The sequence below is a fragment of the Psittacula echo genome (assembly GCF_963264785.1).
Source record: "Psittacula echo genome assembly, chromosome: 6".
NCBI classification, from domain to species: Eukaryota; Metazoa; Chordata; class Aves; order Psittaciformes; family Psittacidae; genus Psittacula; species Psittacula echo.
In genome coordinates this window covers 43,831,604-43,848,708 of record NC_137743.1, presented here as the reverse complement: position 1 = coordinate 43,848,708, position 17,105 = coordinate 43,831,604, and the positions used below count along the sequence as shown (strand labels likewise).

General features: G+C 38.1%; 1 protein-coding gene across 3 annotated transcripts in view; it reads left to right on the top strand.

The window, feature by feature from the left end:
• Nucleotides 1-17,105, top strand: part of PCDH15 (protocadherin related 15) — a gene marked incomplete at both ends in the record, with an annotated part of 382,058 nt that overhangs the window by 151,241 nt on the left and 213,712 nt on the right. For all 3 annotated transcript variants that reach the window (XM_080620329.1, XM_080620327.1, XM_080620328.1), the window contains one exon: nt 9,416-9,622. In XM_080620329.1, the coding sequence (XP_080476455.1) occupies nt 9,416-9,622 (207 nt within the window). The remainder of the gene's footprint in view (nt 1-9,415; nt 9,623-17,105) is intronic.

Genomic DNA, 17,105 nt, shown 5'->3' with positions numbered 1-17,105 from the left:
AACTAAAGGAAGTGATGCTCTTCTACTACTTGCACTGGAGGTTAATTGGTTTCTCTGTTCCTGTTGGGGACTTCATTGATCTCCCCTGTTCATTGTTCTCAAGGCTGTTGAAAGCTTACTGTGTTACATGAAAAGGAGGCATAGCTTCAGCAACAGTCTCAAGATCAAACTGAGGACAAATGTGCACTCTGAAGGCAGAAAGCATACGAGATTGTATGGGAACAGACTCAGAACAAAAACATTATTCATGTCAAGATAAATAATATCCACTGCTCTCCCCATATCCACCAAGTCATTCATCTCGTTGTAGAAGTCTGTCAGGGTGGTCAAGCATGAATTGCCGTGCATAAACTCACACTGATGACTCCCAGCCTTCTCGTTGTCTTTCATATGATTGGAAATGGTTGTCAGAATTTCTTGCTCCACCAGGACTTTCCCTAGCATTGAGGTGAGGTTGACTGGTCTGTAGTTCTCTGGATCTTCCTGCTTGCCTTTCTTGAAGATAAAAGTGATATTTGTTTTTTTCTAAAACTCAGGAACCTCTCGGTTGCCATGAACCTTTCAAGTAGTAGAGAGGGGTCTTGGAGTGACATCAGCCAGCTGCCTTAGCATCTATGAGTGCATCCTACAAGGTTCCCTGTATTCATGTGTGTCTGATACGTTTAAATATATCCCTAACCTGATCCTCCTCTGTCTTCCTTGCTCCAGACTTTTCCATGGGTCTTAGGGATGGAGATTACTGAAGGCAGGTGTTACCTGTATAGGCTGAGAAGATGATGACATTGAGTATGACAGCCTTTTCCATGTCCCCTGTCACCTTGTCTTACTCAGCAACAGGCCTACATTTTACCTAGTGTTCTTTTTGTTGCTGCTAAACCTGTAGAAGACTTTCTTGTTGCCATTTGGTTGCAGGTGGGATTTGGCTTTTCTAAACCTGCATGTTATCCCTAATCTGCATGCTCAGACAGTGTTTCTGTAGTCCTCCTGCATCACCTGTACCTGGTTCCAGTTCTTGCAAGCTTCTTTTTTTAATGTTTGAGTTTTCTCAGGAGCTTCTTGCCTATCCACACAGGCCTGCTGCCAGCTTTCTTTGATTTACTGTTTGCCAAGATGGACCATTTTTGGACTTGGAGAAGGTGATTTTCAGCCCTGCTTTAATGAATATGGGGCCCCTCCTGTTCATATCACCCTGAAGGCTTTTGTGGCCAGCCTGGGTCCACCACTTCCTCACTTGGTTGTTGGTTGTCATCCCCTTGCCACATTGATTAGCTGGTAATAATGGCAGCATAGATGCTGTTGCCCCACCTGGGCATTCTGGTAGTAAAGGTGAGGATTGACTGTAGAATTGCTGAAGTACCTTGCAAGACCAAATGAGTCAGTAATAAAATGGCTGATAAAATTAGGCATAGCTTAAAAATAAGTGAAGCAAGTCAGAAAAGGTCAGCCTAGTCTTATACATAAGATGATGGGTTCTGGCTTGACTTGGGAATGAGATCTTGGCATTGTAACTGAAAACTGAGTGTGAAAATTGGCTCAATGATCTGTGGCTGTCAAAACAAAACCCAAACAAACAACAAAACAGACCAAAACCAGAAACAAAAAAGGGCAAATTAAATGCTGAAAATTGTTAGGAAAAATAGGGAACAGAACAGAAGAAAAAATAAATCACTCTGGTACTGTACAGATCCAGCCTGTATCTGTGTCTTGACCACAGTGCACAGCTCTTGTCTCTGTCACAAAAAGGGCAGAGCAGAACTGAAGCAGGTTCATATCAGGTGAGGAAGGAAGAAGGTATGATAGAAACCTGTAAAATATAATGTTATGATTCCAAGAATGAAGAAGACTCAATAGTTCACTGTCTCTGTGGTGTAATGAAACAAGCAGGTGACAAGTTTAAAACAGACAAAATAAGTTTGTTCATCAAATATAGTTTGTCTGCTTTGACAAGCAGTGATGTGGGGCTAAAGTTGGCATGAACTCAAGGGGAGGCAAGGCTGGATTGTGAAGAAAAATCTGTTGCTTTAAAAAGAAATCCAGAAAAATCTGACCTGCTTACGTTCTTCTCTAGACTTCTGTCTTTGGCTGCAGCTGCAGGCATGATTTTGCACTGGGCAGGTTCTTGGTCTGATCTAATAAAATTATTCCTATGATTTTTTTTTTATTATTATTATGAGTTTCATAAAAACCACGATGCTATCAGGCAATAAGATGATGTGTATCAGCTGAGTCTCATGAGACTGGAAATTCCTGGACTGCTGTTACAGAAATGGTCCAAAGTCAATATTTTTAGAGACTTAAAATGTCCTTACTTTTTCACAGCTTCAGAAACTTCATACTTGTAATGCTTGGTGGGATTTTGTAATGATGTCATCCTCCAGCTCTTCTCATCCTGTTTTGATCTCTTGGCTCTGAAGGCTTGTTGGCCTTTGTTATCTTTGTTCAGGGTAGCTCTAATTTCCTTCTCATCCAGTGTACCTTAAAGAATGTATTTTCTTGCATTTAGGAGGATTTTTGCTTATTCTTTGTTCTTCTAAATTTTAAAATGGTGCAGATAGGGATTTCAGCACAAAGTGTTATGCCCCATTTATTTAGTTTAATCAACATGATAGAGGCTGATTAGCTTAAAGTATGTCTGGGCTGCAGCTGAGAACTCTGAGAAAACTTCACAGTGACCGCTGCTGAATATGTCTCTAGAAAGTAACTCTAGAAGTAAATACGTTAAAAAGCTCATCTTCCTAAAAATTGATGTGTGCTCAGAGAAATTTCAGAGAAAAATGTGGAAAATAAAATATAGACCTCATGACAAGTATGGTTTTCCAAAAATGTTTTGCCCTTGTTCTGGAACTGCTTTGGTTTTGTCTCTCTCTTTTGAAATGCAACTGAAGATTGTCTCCTCTGATATTCTTCCAAAACAGTAGAGATGTATCAGCTATAACAGGAAACAGGGTGATTGCTCTGCCTCAAAATAGAACATGAACTGAAAAAATGAGTGTTTCTGTACTCATGGTGACAAATTAGAAAAAGAATGGAAGAAATATATGTTCATTAAATATTTGCTCAGTACAATTCCTGACAATGACGAAATCTTCAAAATCATTAGCTTGGTTGAACTGCTGTGCATCTCCTGTAGGTATTAAGGAAAATAACTGTTTTTTAAAATGGCTTTTCAAATATTCATCCCTTATGTGAGCTCAGTATTCAATTACTCCTCTTGGCTTGTCATTGTCACGAAAGTGTACTGAGTCCAAATAGTCTGGAAATTTCTGTTCTCTTTACGAGAGTCTTTTTCAATCTTGTGTGCAATGCAGTGATGAGAGTTTATGTAGAATTGAAAACCTGAGTTCTGAGACAGTTTTTCTGTTGGTTAATAAGGAGAGGGGGAAAAAAAAAAGGGTGTAGGAAAACCAAACCCTTTCCTAAATATCAATAAAATGTTTCTTCATATCAGTCTATCTCCAATGTTATCACATACATATTGAAAACCAGCAAGTTTTTCCTGTGTTTAGTAGCATCTCAGCATGGTAAATGTTTTCCTTGCTTTTAAAGCATTGTCACAGATACACATTAGAAAGACCAGTGATGGTGAGTTAAGACTGACTGCAAACTGTGTCATCACTCAAAGCAATGAAAACATTAAAATCCATAAATGGTAAGCTCTGTAATGTCTTTTATTTACAGAAAGAGCTGTATTTCCTTTCTTCGGTAAACAGACATTTTTTTTTCATTTAAAACTTAAGCATCCATCACTTAAAATTTGGCATAATGACTTCAGAGTTGGTATTTTCTTTAACTGAAGGAAAGATGACCCTCATTATTTGGAAAGGTGGGCAGCTTTTAGTATTTTAGTAGCTTAAGTGTTACTGTTCACTGCAGTACAGCTTTGTAAGTCTTACTGAAACTGAAGGCACTTAACCTTGATACCTGAAGAAAAAAATGTATGTTTTAGGTTGGGATTTTTTGAGTATAGTGTCTAGACACAATATGTATCAATTTAATGTCAGTGCCACATCACAAGCTTCAGTGACAGTAAAGTCAAACTTCTCTGTTTTAAAGATACTCTGTGCTACTTGTTCTTATGCCAATTTTTAATCCATTTCACTAGTTCCTTCCTTAATTGTACTTTCTGACCTTGTAAATTAATCCAGTCTGTGATATACAGTCCTAAATCTAGACAAATTATGTCCCTTGTTTCACCTTTATTTCCCAGTTCCATTACATGTTTTAAAGAAACAACTTTGTCAGACCTGACCTTCCTTCTTTGTGTCTGTTCTGGCTGTTCTTTTTTTAATTGCATTGGTTTAAATACTATATACTGTTTACATCATCTTCACAGTTTAAAGTCAAGTTTGAGTGTCTGAAGTTCCCAGGCTCTTCCTTGTTCTTGCATTAAATAGGAAATCTGAAGTGACCTGCCTGCAGTTCTCCAGCACGCATTCACCTTCAGTGAGCTATCAAATGTGTTTGCCAGAGGCTTTTTCTTATTTCCTTTATCTCTTGAAATGCTGGGGTTTAATCAATGGCAGGGGAATCACAGAGGATTTTGGTATCTTTGGAAAGGAGATGACTGCAAGACTGGAAGCAATTATGGTTACTGAATTTGGCATTTATGATTCTTACACGGTACCTGTGAAAAGGTAACTGGACCAAAAAATTATGTAACTTACTGGCAAGGGAAAACAATCAAAGCTGGAAAGACAAAATATATCTTCAGTGTGGCAGGTTAAAGGTGTGCTGTATCTGGCTGTTCTGCTAAATACTTGAGCTGTAAGCAGCAGGGTTGTTAGGAGCTTTTGTTGTGGGTTTCTTTTCTTTTTTCTGTTTGGTGTTTCAGGGCTTTTTATAGGTTTTTTGTTTGTTTTGTTTTTTCTTTTTATTTCTAATTAGCCTATTAAAATTCTCTGGGGAGATCAACTCTGAGGTCCTGTAGAGAAGCAGCAGCAAGTGTCTTAAACTGCAAACTGGTTTTCTTGAATCTTACTTGTGGGACCAGTGGCTTTCTTTCTGAAACAAATGTAAATTGTCTATTCCTGTGTTCCAAAATATGTGTTAGGAACAGAGATGCTCAGCCTATGGCGAGCAAGCCCAGACAAGTGTTTAAGAGGCCAATATGAGGAAACACTGTTTTCACTAACAGCATTGAATGTCTGGAACGACTTATATTACACGTAACTTCATCTTTTTTTTTAAAAAAAAAAAAAAAAAAGAATAGGGGAAAATTGACAATATTGCAGATATTATTTTTTTTTTGTAAATTATGAAGGATATGCTTCAGAAGTGCAAAAAGAGCTCCTAGCTAAGAGCTGCTTCTGGGAATACATTTATATAACATATGAAAACAAATCAATTTCTCATATTTGATATGACATTCTTTGTATCAAACAAAAAAAAAAAAAAAGAAACATCTGTTAGAGAAAAAGGTTTTTTAAAAAGAATTTTGTTTGAAAGTGAATATTTGTCACCAGCATCCTAGTAATTTCTTCTTTGGTTCTTGATTTGCCTTGTTGGACTCATCATTATGTGTAAAGGCCAAAGGAAGAACAACAGTCCTTAAAACACAACAACTCTGGAAGAGGCCTTGTAAGGAAATGAACAATTTGTTCTCCCAGCTTTCAGCTAAATCTTCTTGAAGAGAGAAAGAGCATATATTATTCTGCTCTTATGAATAGTAGAGGTTTTGTTGTGGTTTTTTTTTTTTTAACATGTAACTGTGTACTATAAGGAGAGAAAAATAGATATGTTTCTCTATGGAGACTGCATTTTATCTTTTTTGCTGGTCAGAGCAGTTTCAATGTAAAGCAACAGCACTAGTCTGTAAAACTGATTGAGTTTTAATAACTCCCTCAAGTAGGTAGGTTGGATTAGAAAAACAGAAATTTTACAAGTTTTTTTTTCATTAAAACTTTACAAGTTTTAATGCTAAAAATGCATTAAAGGAAGGTTCACTGAGAAATGGTTAGAATTTCAGCACTATTATAATTACTCTTTAAAAAACACTTCCCTCTCTCTTACCAGAAGTGTTCTGCTTTACTTTCTTCTGCTGTTGTAAAAGGAGATTGTTTGCAAGTAGGAAATAAGGTCAGATGCAAAAGACTGATGTATCTAAGTCTTCCTGGTTCTTGAAGAGGAATTTCAGGTCCTGAAGTTGGCACTGAGGTTTGCTATTTGGTGCTGGTGAAGAGCTAGGTGGGTAGGGCAGCAGAGCAAGTGCATTTGAATCTGTCTCACCTCCTGTGCCTGAGCACAGAATCCCAAGAGCTGAGCTCTGATGCTTTGGAGGTCTCCAGTCCTACTCTGATCCATCAATTTCTGGGTTAGTTTTGGAAACAAGGCACTTTCATTGGCAGCCTCCAAAGCTTACTTTTTTTCCTAATTGTAGGTGTCTTTGGAAACCAAACTTTATTAAGTGGAAAAAGAGGTGAGCTGATTGTGGTGGCTTTCTCTTGATAGCTTTGCAGCTAAACACTTCCTGAAGAAGTGAAGGAGTGAAGCTGAACTGTGTCCTGGTGCTGCAAAAAAATGCTGGCAAGAAACAGATGGGAAGTGACTGTGACTTTCTGAAGAATTGACTGTCTAATTTTGTCCAGTTCTCAAAGGGGGAGGCCAAAGTTAATTATTTTGACCAGTCTACCCAACCTGATGAACAAAAAGGAAAGCACCTGCAAAGTTGAAGGGCTTTTAAGTTGAAGTGCCCACTGAGGAAGGAATGCTTTTCATTGTAATTTTGGTCTTCTGGGGTTAAAATTTTACGTTCAGTCTTAGGAGCACACATCCACTTTGTATTTGACCACAACTGCAATGTAGAGCACTGTCTTTTCCTTCAGAAAGACGCTTCAGTACTGTGGTGATAATGTCGTAAACACCCTTCATAGATGAATATTTCTTCTTTTAACCTGGGATGGGGTCTGTGCTCACTTATGCTTTAAGGCCATTATTGCACCATTGCAAGCTGTTAAGAACATTGGAAGTCTCTGTTCTTTGCATTTTCCTTTTTAAGAAACTCTTCATAGCAGTTGCAAAGAACATCAAGGTTTGTTATAAAGAAATGTGCAGCAGTTTTGTATAAACCTTTTACTGTAAAGATCCCTATTTTTCTTGAAACAGAACAGTGTTTAATGATGTTTAGCCGTAGATCTGCTTATAAAATAGAATCAGATCAGTATGTATTTGTTGCTCATAGAGTGGGCTTTTTTTGTGAGGTATTTTTGGTTTTGTCTTTTTTTCATGCTTTCAGTATATTAACTTAGGCAAAACTCCCTACATTAAATCCTACTGTGTCAGTAGCCAGATTACTTCTCAGTAATTTCAGTAATGTTAGTTTTTACATGTTAGGTTGATTTTTGTTCAGTGGAGCATCAGCATCAAGATAAATCTCACTTCTGCAGCTTATATTCAACATTTCAGAGTCACTTACCCAGTCTCCAATGCTATTAGCAGCTACTACTATATTGGATTTGAAATATGTTGCTGTTAATTTCCACAAGACCAGGATTTCCCCAGGGATGTTTGAGAGCTGCTCTGCTGAATGAAATTCAGTGCATTAGGAAGGTTTCTAACTAAATGCTAGTAAAACAGAGATATGTGATTCTCTTTACTATGACCGGTGTGAAGATAGAGATTTGCATTAGCTGAGAAAGTCTAAAACTGGTTGTATCACCCAGAAGCATCAGTCTCCTTGGGTGGACTGAAGCCTGGTGTACTATTCTCCTATTGTGTGTTTTACTTGAATATGAATAATTGAAACTTGCTAGGAAAAAATATAATAATCATACTTAATATGGTAGTAATTCTTTGAGGCAGTTACAGGTTTGATCACTGGTAGTATCCTGTGTCCTAGATGCATGTAAGAACAGCGCTAGATAAATACGTTGCCTCCTGCACCATGGTTAGCAAAATCTTAATGTGCCAGTAAATTAAGTAGCAGAACTCCCAATTTCTTCAAGAGTTTTTTCTCATTAACCAAAAACAATCTCCTAGGAAAAGTCACATTAATTTCAGATACTAGCACCTGCTTATGTAAATCCACTTGCCAGATCTCACCTTATAATCGTGAGTCAGAAAATAGCCACGTACAAGCATATGGGTTAAAATCTGTGCCAGTGTCACTGTTGCCTATCTCTTGGTCAAAAGTAATTTTGATGTATTTTAAAGAGGAAAAAACATTTTTCTTAAGAACTGAGTGTTTTGAATGAGTTTCTTTTGAATTACTAGAGGTGCCATCACCTCCTTTGAACAAAAAACCCGTTTTTGATGTGTATATTTTTTACTTGAACTTGAATATTTTTAGCATCAACTCCATCCTATTGTTGCTTTGTAAAGAAAGCAAAGCTTTACACAGAATGAACATTTTTCAGACCAAAAAAAAAAGGGTCTAAACCAGAAATTAAAAATAACTAGTTGATGAAATCAAAATGGCATGTTTCTAGAAGAAAGCTCCTTGGAGGTTGAATTTGAAAAATCATGAATTATCCTGTGTTGGAATGGGGAAATACCAGAATGAAGATAAAATCTCTGCAAACAAAAAATACTGTTAACAACAATAATTCAGGTACTGGTCTGTCTTCTGAAATATATTTACACCTGAAAAGTTCATTGCATAATACCATGTCTACAGAAAGGTAATACTGCACTACTGTTGCAGTCCCAGGGTTTGTGTGCTTACAGTTTTGACAATGAAGCATGCAAGAGGCTGTCTTACAACACCCTACTGTTGCCTTGTTACAGGGACATGTGCAGGACTGTGCTTTATCAATTAAAGAATGAGTTATTTATTGGTTTTGCTTCCCTTGTCTATTTACTTTAATTAGTCATAAATAGTAATGTTTAAAAAAGGCAGCATCTTACACTTATTGGATTAGCACTCTGGAATGGGAAATTAGTGCTTTTATGCTTAGGAAGTTTGAAAATAAATTGGGTGAAACTGTATCAGTGTGTAAATCTTGGGGTGAGGTGTTGCTGTTGAGAAAGTGGAGGTTATTAATTGAAGTAAGGAAATTTGCTTGATATTCAAAAATAGACAAAACCAAAATGAAAATCTTACTTATAACAGAAAGATGGATTTTGGGAGAGAGGAATAAAGAATTTATATCTAGGGAAATATGCTGTTCCAGTAATCTGAAGCAAGTATGGTATGTCCATGTGTACTGTAGTCATCTTTTGATTTTAACTGTCCTGCTATATGATGTATAGTTTTGAGTTTCAGTGTGACTATTTAAAAGATTATTGTGATAGAAAGTCTTTTTGTTCTTCTATCCTAGCTAATTTTTTTTTTTTTTTTCACGATGCTAAGTTTCATAATTGGGACCTGTACAATGTTACTCATTTTTATAGCTAGATTGTAATTCTGAAATATAAAACAGCACCATTAGTAGCTGGTTTACTTGGCTGAGAGCTTTTGACAAATTAGGTGATTTTTTAGGCTGAACAAGACAATGGCCATCCTCTTCCTGCCTTTGCCAATCTGCATATTGAAGTCCTTGATGAGAACAATCAGAAGCCTTACTTCACAAGATCTATGTATGAAGGCTTCATCCTTGAATCCTCTCCAGTCGGGACAACTGTCTCTGACAACCACAATCTGACTTCTCCACTACAAATCGTAGTGTTGGACAACGATGTGGAGGAGGTACGTTTCATTCATTTAGAGTATCATATTGTGCTTACATTTTTATCATTTTCAGAGTTGTGGGTTGGTTTTGTTTTTTTTTTTTGGGGGGGGTGGGGGTTATTTTTTGTTTGTGGGTTGTTTTTTTGTTTGAGACAAAACTGATTTGATCAATAAATGAAAAAATCTTAATATCATTGTTATGGTTTCTTTTTTTGTTGTTTTCGCTCTGAGTTCAAATTGATTTTAAAGTGCATCTGAACTGAAAATTTAATCTGTGTTTTACTTGGCTGTCCTTAAGATTGTGTTCTGCTAGAGATAATGAATACTTAGTATGAAGAGGGAAAAAAAGAATGCATTTTGTGAGAAGTGTGAATCTACCACGCAGTGTGAGGAAATGGTAGAGAGAAGTTAAAAGCGGAAGGAAGTAGTAGTTGAACAAGCCAGGAAGAAGAGCAGTAGGAGGGCAGGAGGCTAAAAATTCAATCCATTCTTCACTGTGCCCAGATTTTTATGCTAACATTATTCATAGTAAACACTGTGCATCTTCAAAAGAAGTGGTAACAATGTCTTGACTCTAGGGCTAATGTTTCTGCCATACTCACCAAGGCTGTTGCTATTATGTGTTATATGATAATGTTTCTTTTTCCATTAATTACTGTTGTCTCTCCAGTTGTCCCCTTTGTTCTTTTTTGTTTGTATTCTTCTGTATGCTTGTTATCTTAAGATACATAAGGAAAACTAAGCTGTTAGGCATTAGTTTTGCCAAGCTTATTCTGGGCTGCATCAAAAGAAGCATGACCAGCAGGTTGAAGGAAGTGATCCTGCCTCTCTACTCTGCTCTCGTGAGACCTCACTTGGAGTACTGTGTGCAGTTCTGGTGTCCTCAACATAAGAAGGACATGGAACTGTTGGAACAAGTCCAGAGGAGGGCCACGAGGATGATCAGGGGACTGGAGCACCTCCCGTATGAAGACAGACTGAGAAAGTTGGGGCTGTTCAGCCTGGAGAAGAGAAGGCTGCGTGGAGACCTCATAGCAGCCTTCCAGTGTCTGAAGAGGCCTACAAGGATGCTGGGGAGGGACTCTTCATCAGGGACTGTAGTGAAAGGACAAGGGGTAATGGGTTAAAACTTAAAGAGGGGAAGTTTAGATTAGATCTAATGAAGAAGTTCTTTACTCTGAAAGTGGTGAGGCACTGGAAGGAGTTGAGCAGAGAAGTTGTGAATGCTGCATCCCTGGCACTGTTCAAGTCCAGATTGAATGGAGTCCTGGGTGACATAGTTTAGTGCAAGGTGACCCTACCCATGGCAGAGGGGCTGGAACTAGGTGATCTTAAAGTCCGTTCCAACCCTAACTATTCTACGATTCTATGAATGTTTATCATATATGTCAACGTATTTTTAATAAAGTTCTTAACATGATAAAAGTTCTTAACTTTTTAAAGTTTCACTTTTGATGTAGGCAAATTAATTTTATTTTTGAGAAACACAAGAGGCCATTGTCCCTGAAAGATGCTTTCTACCTCACTGTCTGCATTAGAGTGATTTATTGTCCTAAGAAGCTATTTCAAAGCCAAAACTCATGTACAATATCTCCTTCCTATCCATTAAAAAAAACAGTCAGTTTACGGGCATGCATCAAAAATAATTGGAAGGCAAATGGAAATGGCAATTGCATCTGGCTTTCATAGGGACTGGTTAAAAGGTATGGAGTAAGTGCATGTGGCAGTTATCAGAAGGCATTGCTGATGATTTATATTGTGTAAAACTCTTGTTCAGCATTGCTTTTCTTAAAAACAAAACAGTTTTCTTGTCTGATCGAATTAATGGGATCTTGTAGGTTGCTTAATATAGGAAAATGAAAGGTGTTCAGGCATCAGGTATGCATTTATATTTACAATGCTGTGATTGTGTTGTATAAAATGCTTGTGTAATGTGTGCCTGAACACAACAGAAATCAAATCGTATGAGTTAGTGTCCACAGTTCAAAGTAATTTTTAAGGTACTAATTTGAGAGATTTTCTCAGAAGGCTGCTTTTAGTTCTCAGATCCTTATGTGCATTAAACAAAAAAATATGGGAATATTTTTAGATTATTTATTTTTTTAGCCTAAGCAAAGTGCTATCTATTATGTTTTATCCACACCTTATTGGTAGTATTAGTAAACCCTTTAGTTCAAGTATGCCTTGGTGCATATCTGTTTGTTACGTAAATATGGAATTTTAGACCACCATGCCCACCTTATAATACATGTGACTGTATCATAACTTTACAAAAATTGAAAGAGAGGCTATTAATCACTTGAAGGGTGGAAGACTGAAACAGAGCAAATCTGTAAGACTGATAAGACTTGCACATTAGATAGATATGGTCTGAAAATCAGAATAGGGGTTTTGGTGAGCTGGAGAGCTTGTGAACAATTTCTGCCTGGGCTGCTACACTGCCAGTTTGGGCAATGGGCAGCCAAAAATAGTACAAAAAAATCACTGTTAATCCACAGTATGCAGCTGGTGTTTCTCTGTCTGCAAGTTCACCAGTGTTTCAGTGACTGAGATATTTGCCCTCAATGCTTTGTAACTGCAATGACCTAGGAAAATCCTACTGTGCATATGAAGCCCAGAGTGGTAAAAGAATTCTCGCAGCATTGGCTGATGAGGGAGGGGCTGAATCCTTTATGCTTGAAATAGTTCAGAACAACAGTTTTAGAGAGAATGCAGTGTCCTAGTTCAGACACTTAAATTTATGTGGCAGTTTTCTATGCAGGGTTTTTTTTTTTTTTTCAGGGACTCTCTCCTATTTTCTAATAGGTGATCTTGTTACATACACTAAAGGAATGACAAGAAAGACTTTAGACGTCATTAACCTCCAAAGATTTTTCAAGTTGTAGTTAATAGTGCTCTGATTAACCTTTCCCTGGCAGTTGCACAACTCTACACACAAGATGTCAAAGACAGATTAGATAATACAAAGTTCTTTGATGTAACTATACATTAAATCACAAGTGAGACTAAAAGTCAAGATCACTTTGACCTGTTAAATCCCAAATTTGGGCTCACTCTTTGAATAAATCATGTAACTACCACGTAGTTACAGTATGGCACATGATACTTGTATACTCTCAAACTGTAAATATTTAATTTCAAAAATTTTTGCATCAAAAAGTAATTTGCTCCTTTAATATAAACTATTTCATGTGGTTTGTAATATAATCGTGATGTTTATTTTCCCCTCCAAAAGTGCTTTCTGTTACTGATTTTATGAGTACAAGTTCAATATCTTAAGTTCTGAGAGGTGCTCTGAAATTAATCACAAGCAGTTTGACTATAGGGCTCTTCATTTTATTGTGGCCTTCTTTGTAGTAAGTTAGTGAATAGCTAGTTCAGTAATATGACACTAAATGAAACAAAATGTTTCCAATTAATTATTTTTGTTTATTATTGAAAAATTGTAATGTTTCACTGTTGCATGAGGAATAACTGCTAAGGATTTCTAGACTGGTAAATGATGTGTCATTATTTTTGACACCCCACCCCATCACGCAAAGTGAGGACAAAATGATGAGGATCTCTGCCTCTGCTGGGGTGTAATGCTGTGTGCTGGGGCACATGGGCTGCAGTGGAACTTGGCCATATTCTGCCCTTCTTGCTACGAAGATGGCTCTGTACCTGCAAGGCCACTTTCCTTAGGTATGGGGGGATGCAGGCCAGTGATATGTCCATAAGTGATCGTTACCAACCCTGGGAGATACAGGAGGAGGGAAGGGTTGCTCCGTCTGAGCAACTTGAACTACTTAGGGAATCTGGGCCAGATACCTTGACTGTATCTGTCTTCTCTCTTGCATGTTTTGTTGATGCTTAAGACCAACGAGATCTGATCCATCAGATCTGCCAGAAGTTATGTGCCCTCTTTCCAGAATGCTGTGGACTTATACAGACAGAGATCTGGCTGTCACCACAGATATGATCATTGACCTTGTCCTTGGATGGAAGTGCTCTGTGCAACTTGTTATTCCTTTGGCATCACATGGCTTGTGCCAGCACAGCTCTTTCTAATTCTTTGATAATGCATGCGTAACATGGATGTGAGAGAGAAAATCAGATTTAACTGCCTGTGTGTTAATGAAGGTGTCAGTGATGCATGTAGTGCTTATAACCTGTTGCGGACATGAGACTTCCAGCAGAGTGAGGCTGGGAGTGCAGAGTTGTATGTAACTCATACATAAAACAGCCAAACAAACTAAAATAGCAGGTACCTACTCAGTAGGACTACCTGGTAGCTCAGGATGGGTTAGTAAGCACAGGTAATGCTTATTAAATTCTGCAGGTCTTACTATTATGATGGTTTCACTGTATCTTAGTAAATTAATGTATCGAGTAAGTAGTGATTGCTGATGAGAAGTCAACATATAATAGCTACGTGCTTGTGCATGTTAGTTTCCAGTAGTGACACTGGCTAAACATAATTTATTCAGTCTTCTACTTGAAAAATCAGTTGATTTTGATATCAAAATAACTCACTGTCATCAGATAAATGCATAAAGAAAGCAGTCGTACTAACTTTCCTAACTTAAATTAGGAAATTAAGTTAGCTAATTAAGTTAAATTAGTTAAATTAAGATTTTAACTAATCTTAACAAAAAAAGAAAATGCATTCTAAATTTAAACGCTGTGGGTATTATAATGGAGTCCTGCTACAAACCCTCCAAAAATTAATTTATAGGTGTGACATTGCAAACAGACTTTTAACTAGAGCAGTGCTGCCAAGTGCTGATATAATTAAGTGGTCTATTTAAATGGCATAAATTAAATTAATCCACATGAGCACCTTAAGACCTGAGTAAACCAAAGCTGAGATGAGGAATTTAAACCATATGATCTGATATCTGTTTACATAAGGCTTCCCAAACCACTTACTTCCTTACTCTTTTGCTTCCATGGGAGAGTACTAATTTCTTCTGCTCTGGTAGTCAGGGTTGGTGAAAAAGCTGTATAGTAACTGCCTTATTGCCTTATATGATAAATCTTCTTGAATCTCTCAAAAAAAGAGAGAGATAAGTAAACCTCAGGATTTAACTTCCAAGTTAAAAGAAGCTAATCAGCATTCGTATCCATTATGTACTACTCAACTAGCAAGGTGTTTACCAATACCACATGCAGTGGTTTGATGAATAAACTTAAGGTGTAAGGTAATTTCTGCATTGCTCATTAGAACATAAAGTTGATGTCATGTTTATAAGGTGTGCTAGCATGTGTTTAAAAGCATTTCCTGTGTCCCAGCACATGCTCAGAAAACTACCTGTGCAGTAACCCTCATGTTTCTGTGGATGCCTACAGTCCAGTGCTGCCTCCATAGGCAGCAAAGTATGACACACGTCAGTTAATACCATAGGTTCCTCTCCAGATCGTTTTCTACCAGACCAGTTTCTTGTTTTATGTTTCCACTGTCAATGAAGTTGAAGTCGAACTAAGCAGATGGTTGTTCAACATCATTGTTTCCAGAGAACTTGTAGGAATTTTTAAAGAATGATCATTTTGCATAAAGGCATCTCAGTAGCAATCTGAGGGGACAGAGCAAATAATGGATAAAATAACTGATAAATGTAACTGATAATGCAGATAGTGGATTTTCAGTGATATCTAGATAAGGAAAAATAAGTTTGTTGGTTTGGTTTGGTTTGTACTGAAACATTTTAAATACTTAAACATTTTTCTCTAATATTTGCCTAAATTTTTGTATCCTCCACTGTTATTGTTTGAACTTGTTTTGCAGCCAGTATTCTCTCTGGAGGAGAGTTCTTATAATACTACTATCCCTTTATAGCACTTCTGTGACACTCTTATAGTCACATTACAAAATAATAATTCAGGAAATATTCTTCCCCAATGTAATAGCACATTAATATCATTGTTAAAATAAACAAAAGGGAAAGGCAAAGCAAAAAAGCTGCTTCTCATATTTTGGGTTTTAAGCAGATAGGGTTTTTTCCTTCTCTGAATATTTCCACTTAAGAAAGAAAAATAAAAATCTTTACATTGAATCATTATTGTAGCATTATATTTCTTCCTTTATTTCGGTAGGATGAATATCTAATGTTTTCTGCCTTCTGAAACTATTCTTTCTCTCTTTGAGTTCCTTGAAGTCCTCAAGGAATTTGTTTTTTTAATGTCTGCCCTGTTTTAAGCAAATGCTATTGCTAATTAGTGGAAATGTGCAATTCAAAGGAAAAAAGAGGCTTATAAAAGGTGGAAGCAGGGACAGATGGCCTGGGAAGAATACAGGGATGTTGTCCGGGAAGCTAGGGACCAGATGAGGAAGGCTAAGGCCCAGTTAGAATTGAACTTGGCTAGGGATGTGAAGGATAGCAAGAAAGGATTCTATAGGTACGTAGCGAATAAAAGACAGACTAGGGACAACGTAGGTCCCCTCCAGAAGATATCGAGAGAACTGGCTACCCTGGATTTGGAGAAGGCTGAGGTTCTTAATAACTTCTTTGCCTCGGTCTTCACTGGCAAAGTCTCTGACCACACCACCCAAGTCTTGGAAAGCAGATGCAGGGACTGTGAGAATGAAGACCCTAGGCCCACTGTAGGAGAGGATCTGGTTAGAGACCATCTTAAAAACCTAAACGTACACAAGTCCATGGGACCTGGCAACATCCATCCGCGGGTCCTGAAGGGGCTGGCGCATGAAGTTGCTAAGCCACTGTCCATCATATTTCAAAAATCATGGCAGTCAGGTGAAGTTCCCCACAACTGGAAGAAGGGAAATATAACCCCCATTTTCAAGAAGGGGAAAATGGATGACCCGGGGAATTACAGACCAGTCAGTCTCACCTCTGTGCCTGGCAAACTCTTGGAGCAGATTCTCCTGGAAGGCATGCTAAGGCACATGAAAAACAAGGAGGTGGTTGGGGACAACCAGCATGGCTTCACTAAGGAGAAATCCTGCCTGACCAATTTGGTGGCCTTCTATGATGGGGCTATAGAACTGATGGACAGGGGCAGAGTAGTTGACGTCATCTACCTGGACATGTGCAAAGCGTTCGACACTGTCCCACATGACATCCTTGTCTCTAAATTGGAGAGACATCAATTTGGTGGGTGGACCACTCGGTGGGTAAAGAACTGGCTGGATGGCCGCACACAAAGAGTTGTGGTCAATGGCTCAATGTCTGGCTGGAGACCAGTAACGAGTGGTGTCCCTCAGGGATCGGTGTTGGGACCGGTCTTGTTCAACAGCTTTGTCGGTGACATGGACAGGGGGATTGAGTGCGCCCTCAGCAAGTTTGTTGATGACACCAAGCTGTGTGGTTCGGTTGATATGCTGGAGGGAAGGGATGCCATCCAGAGGGACCTCGACACGCTTGTGAGGTGGGCTGATGCCAACCTTATGAAGTTTAACCATGCCAAGTGCAAGGTCCTACACCTGGGTTGGAGCAATCCCAGGCACAGCTACAGGTTGGGCAGAGAAGAGATTCAGAGCAGCTCTGCAGAGAAGGACTTG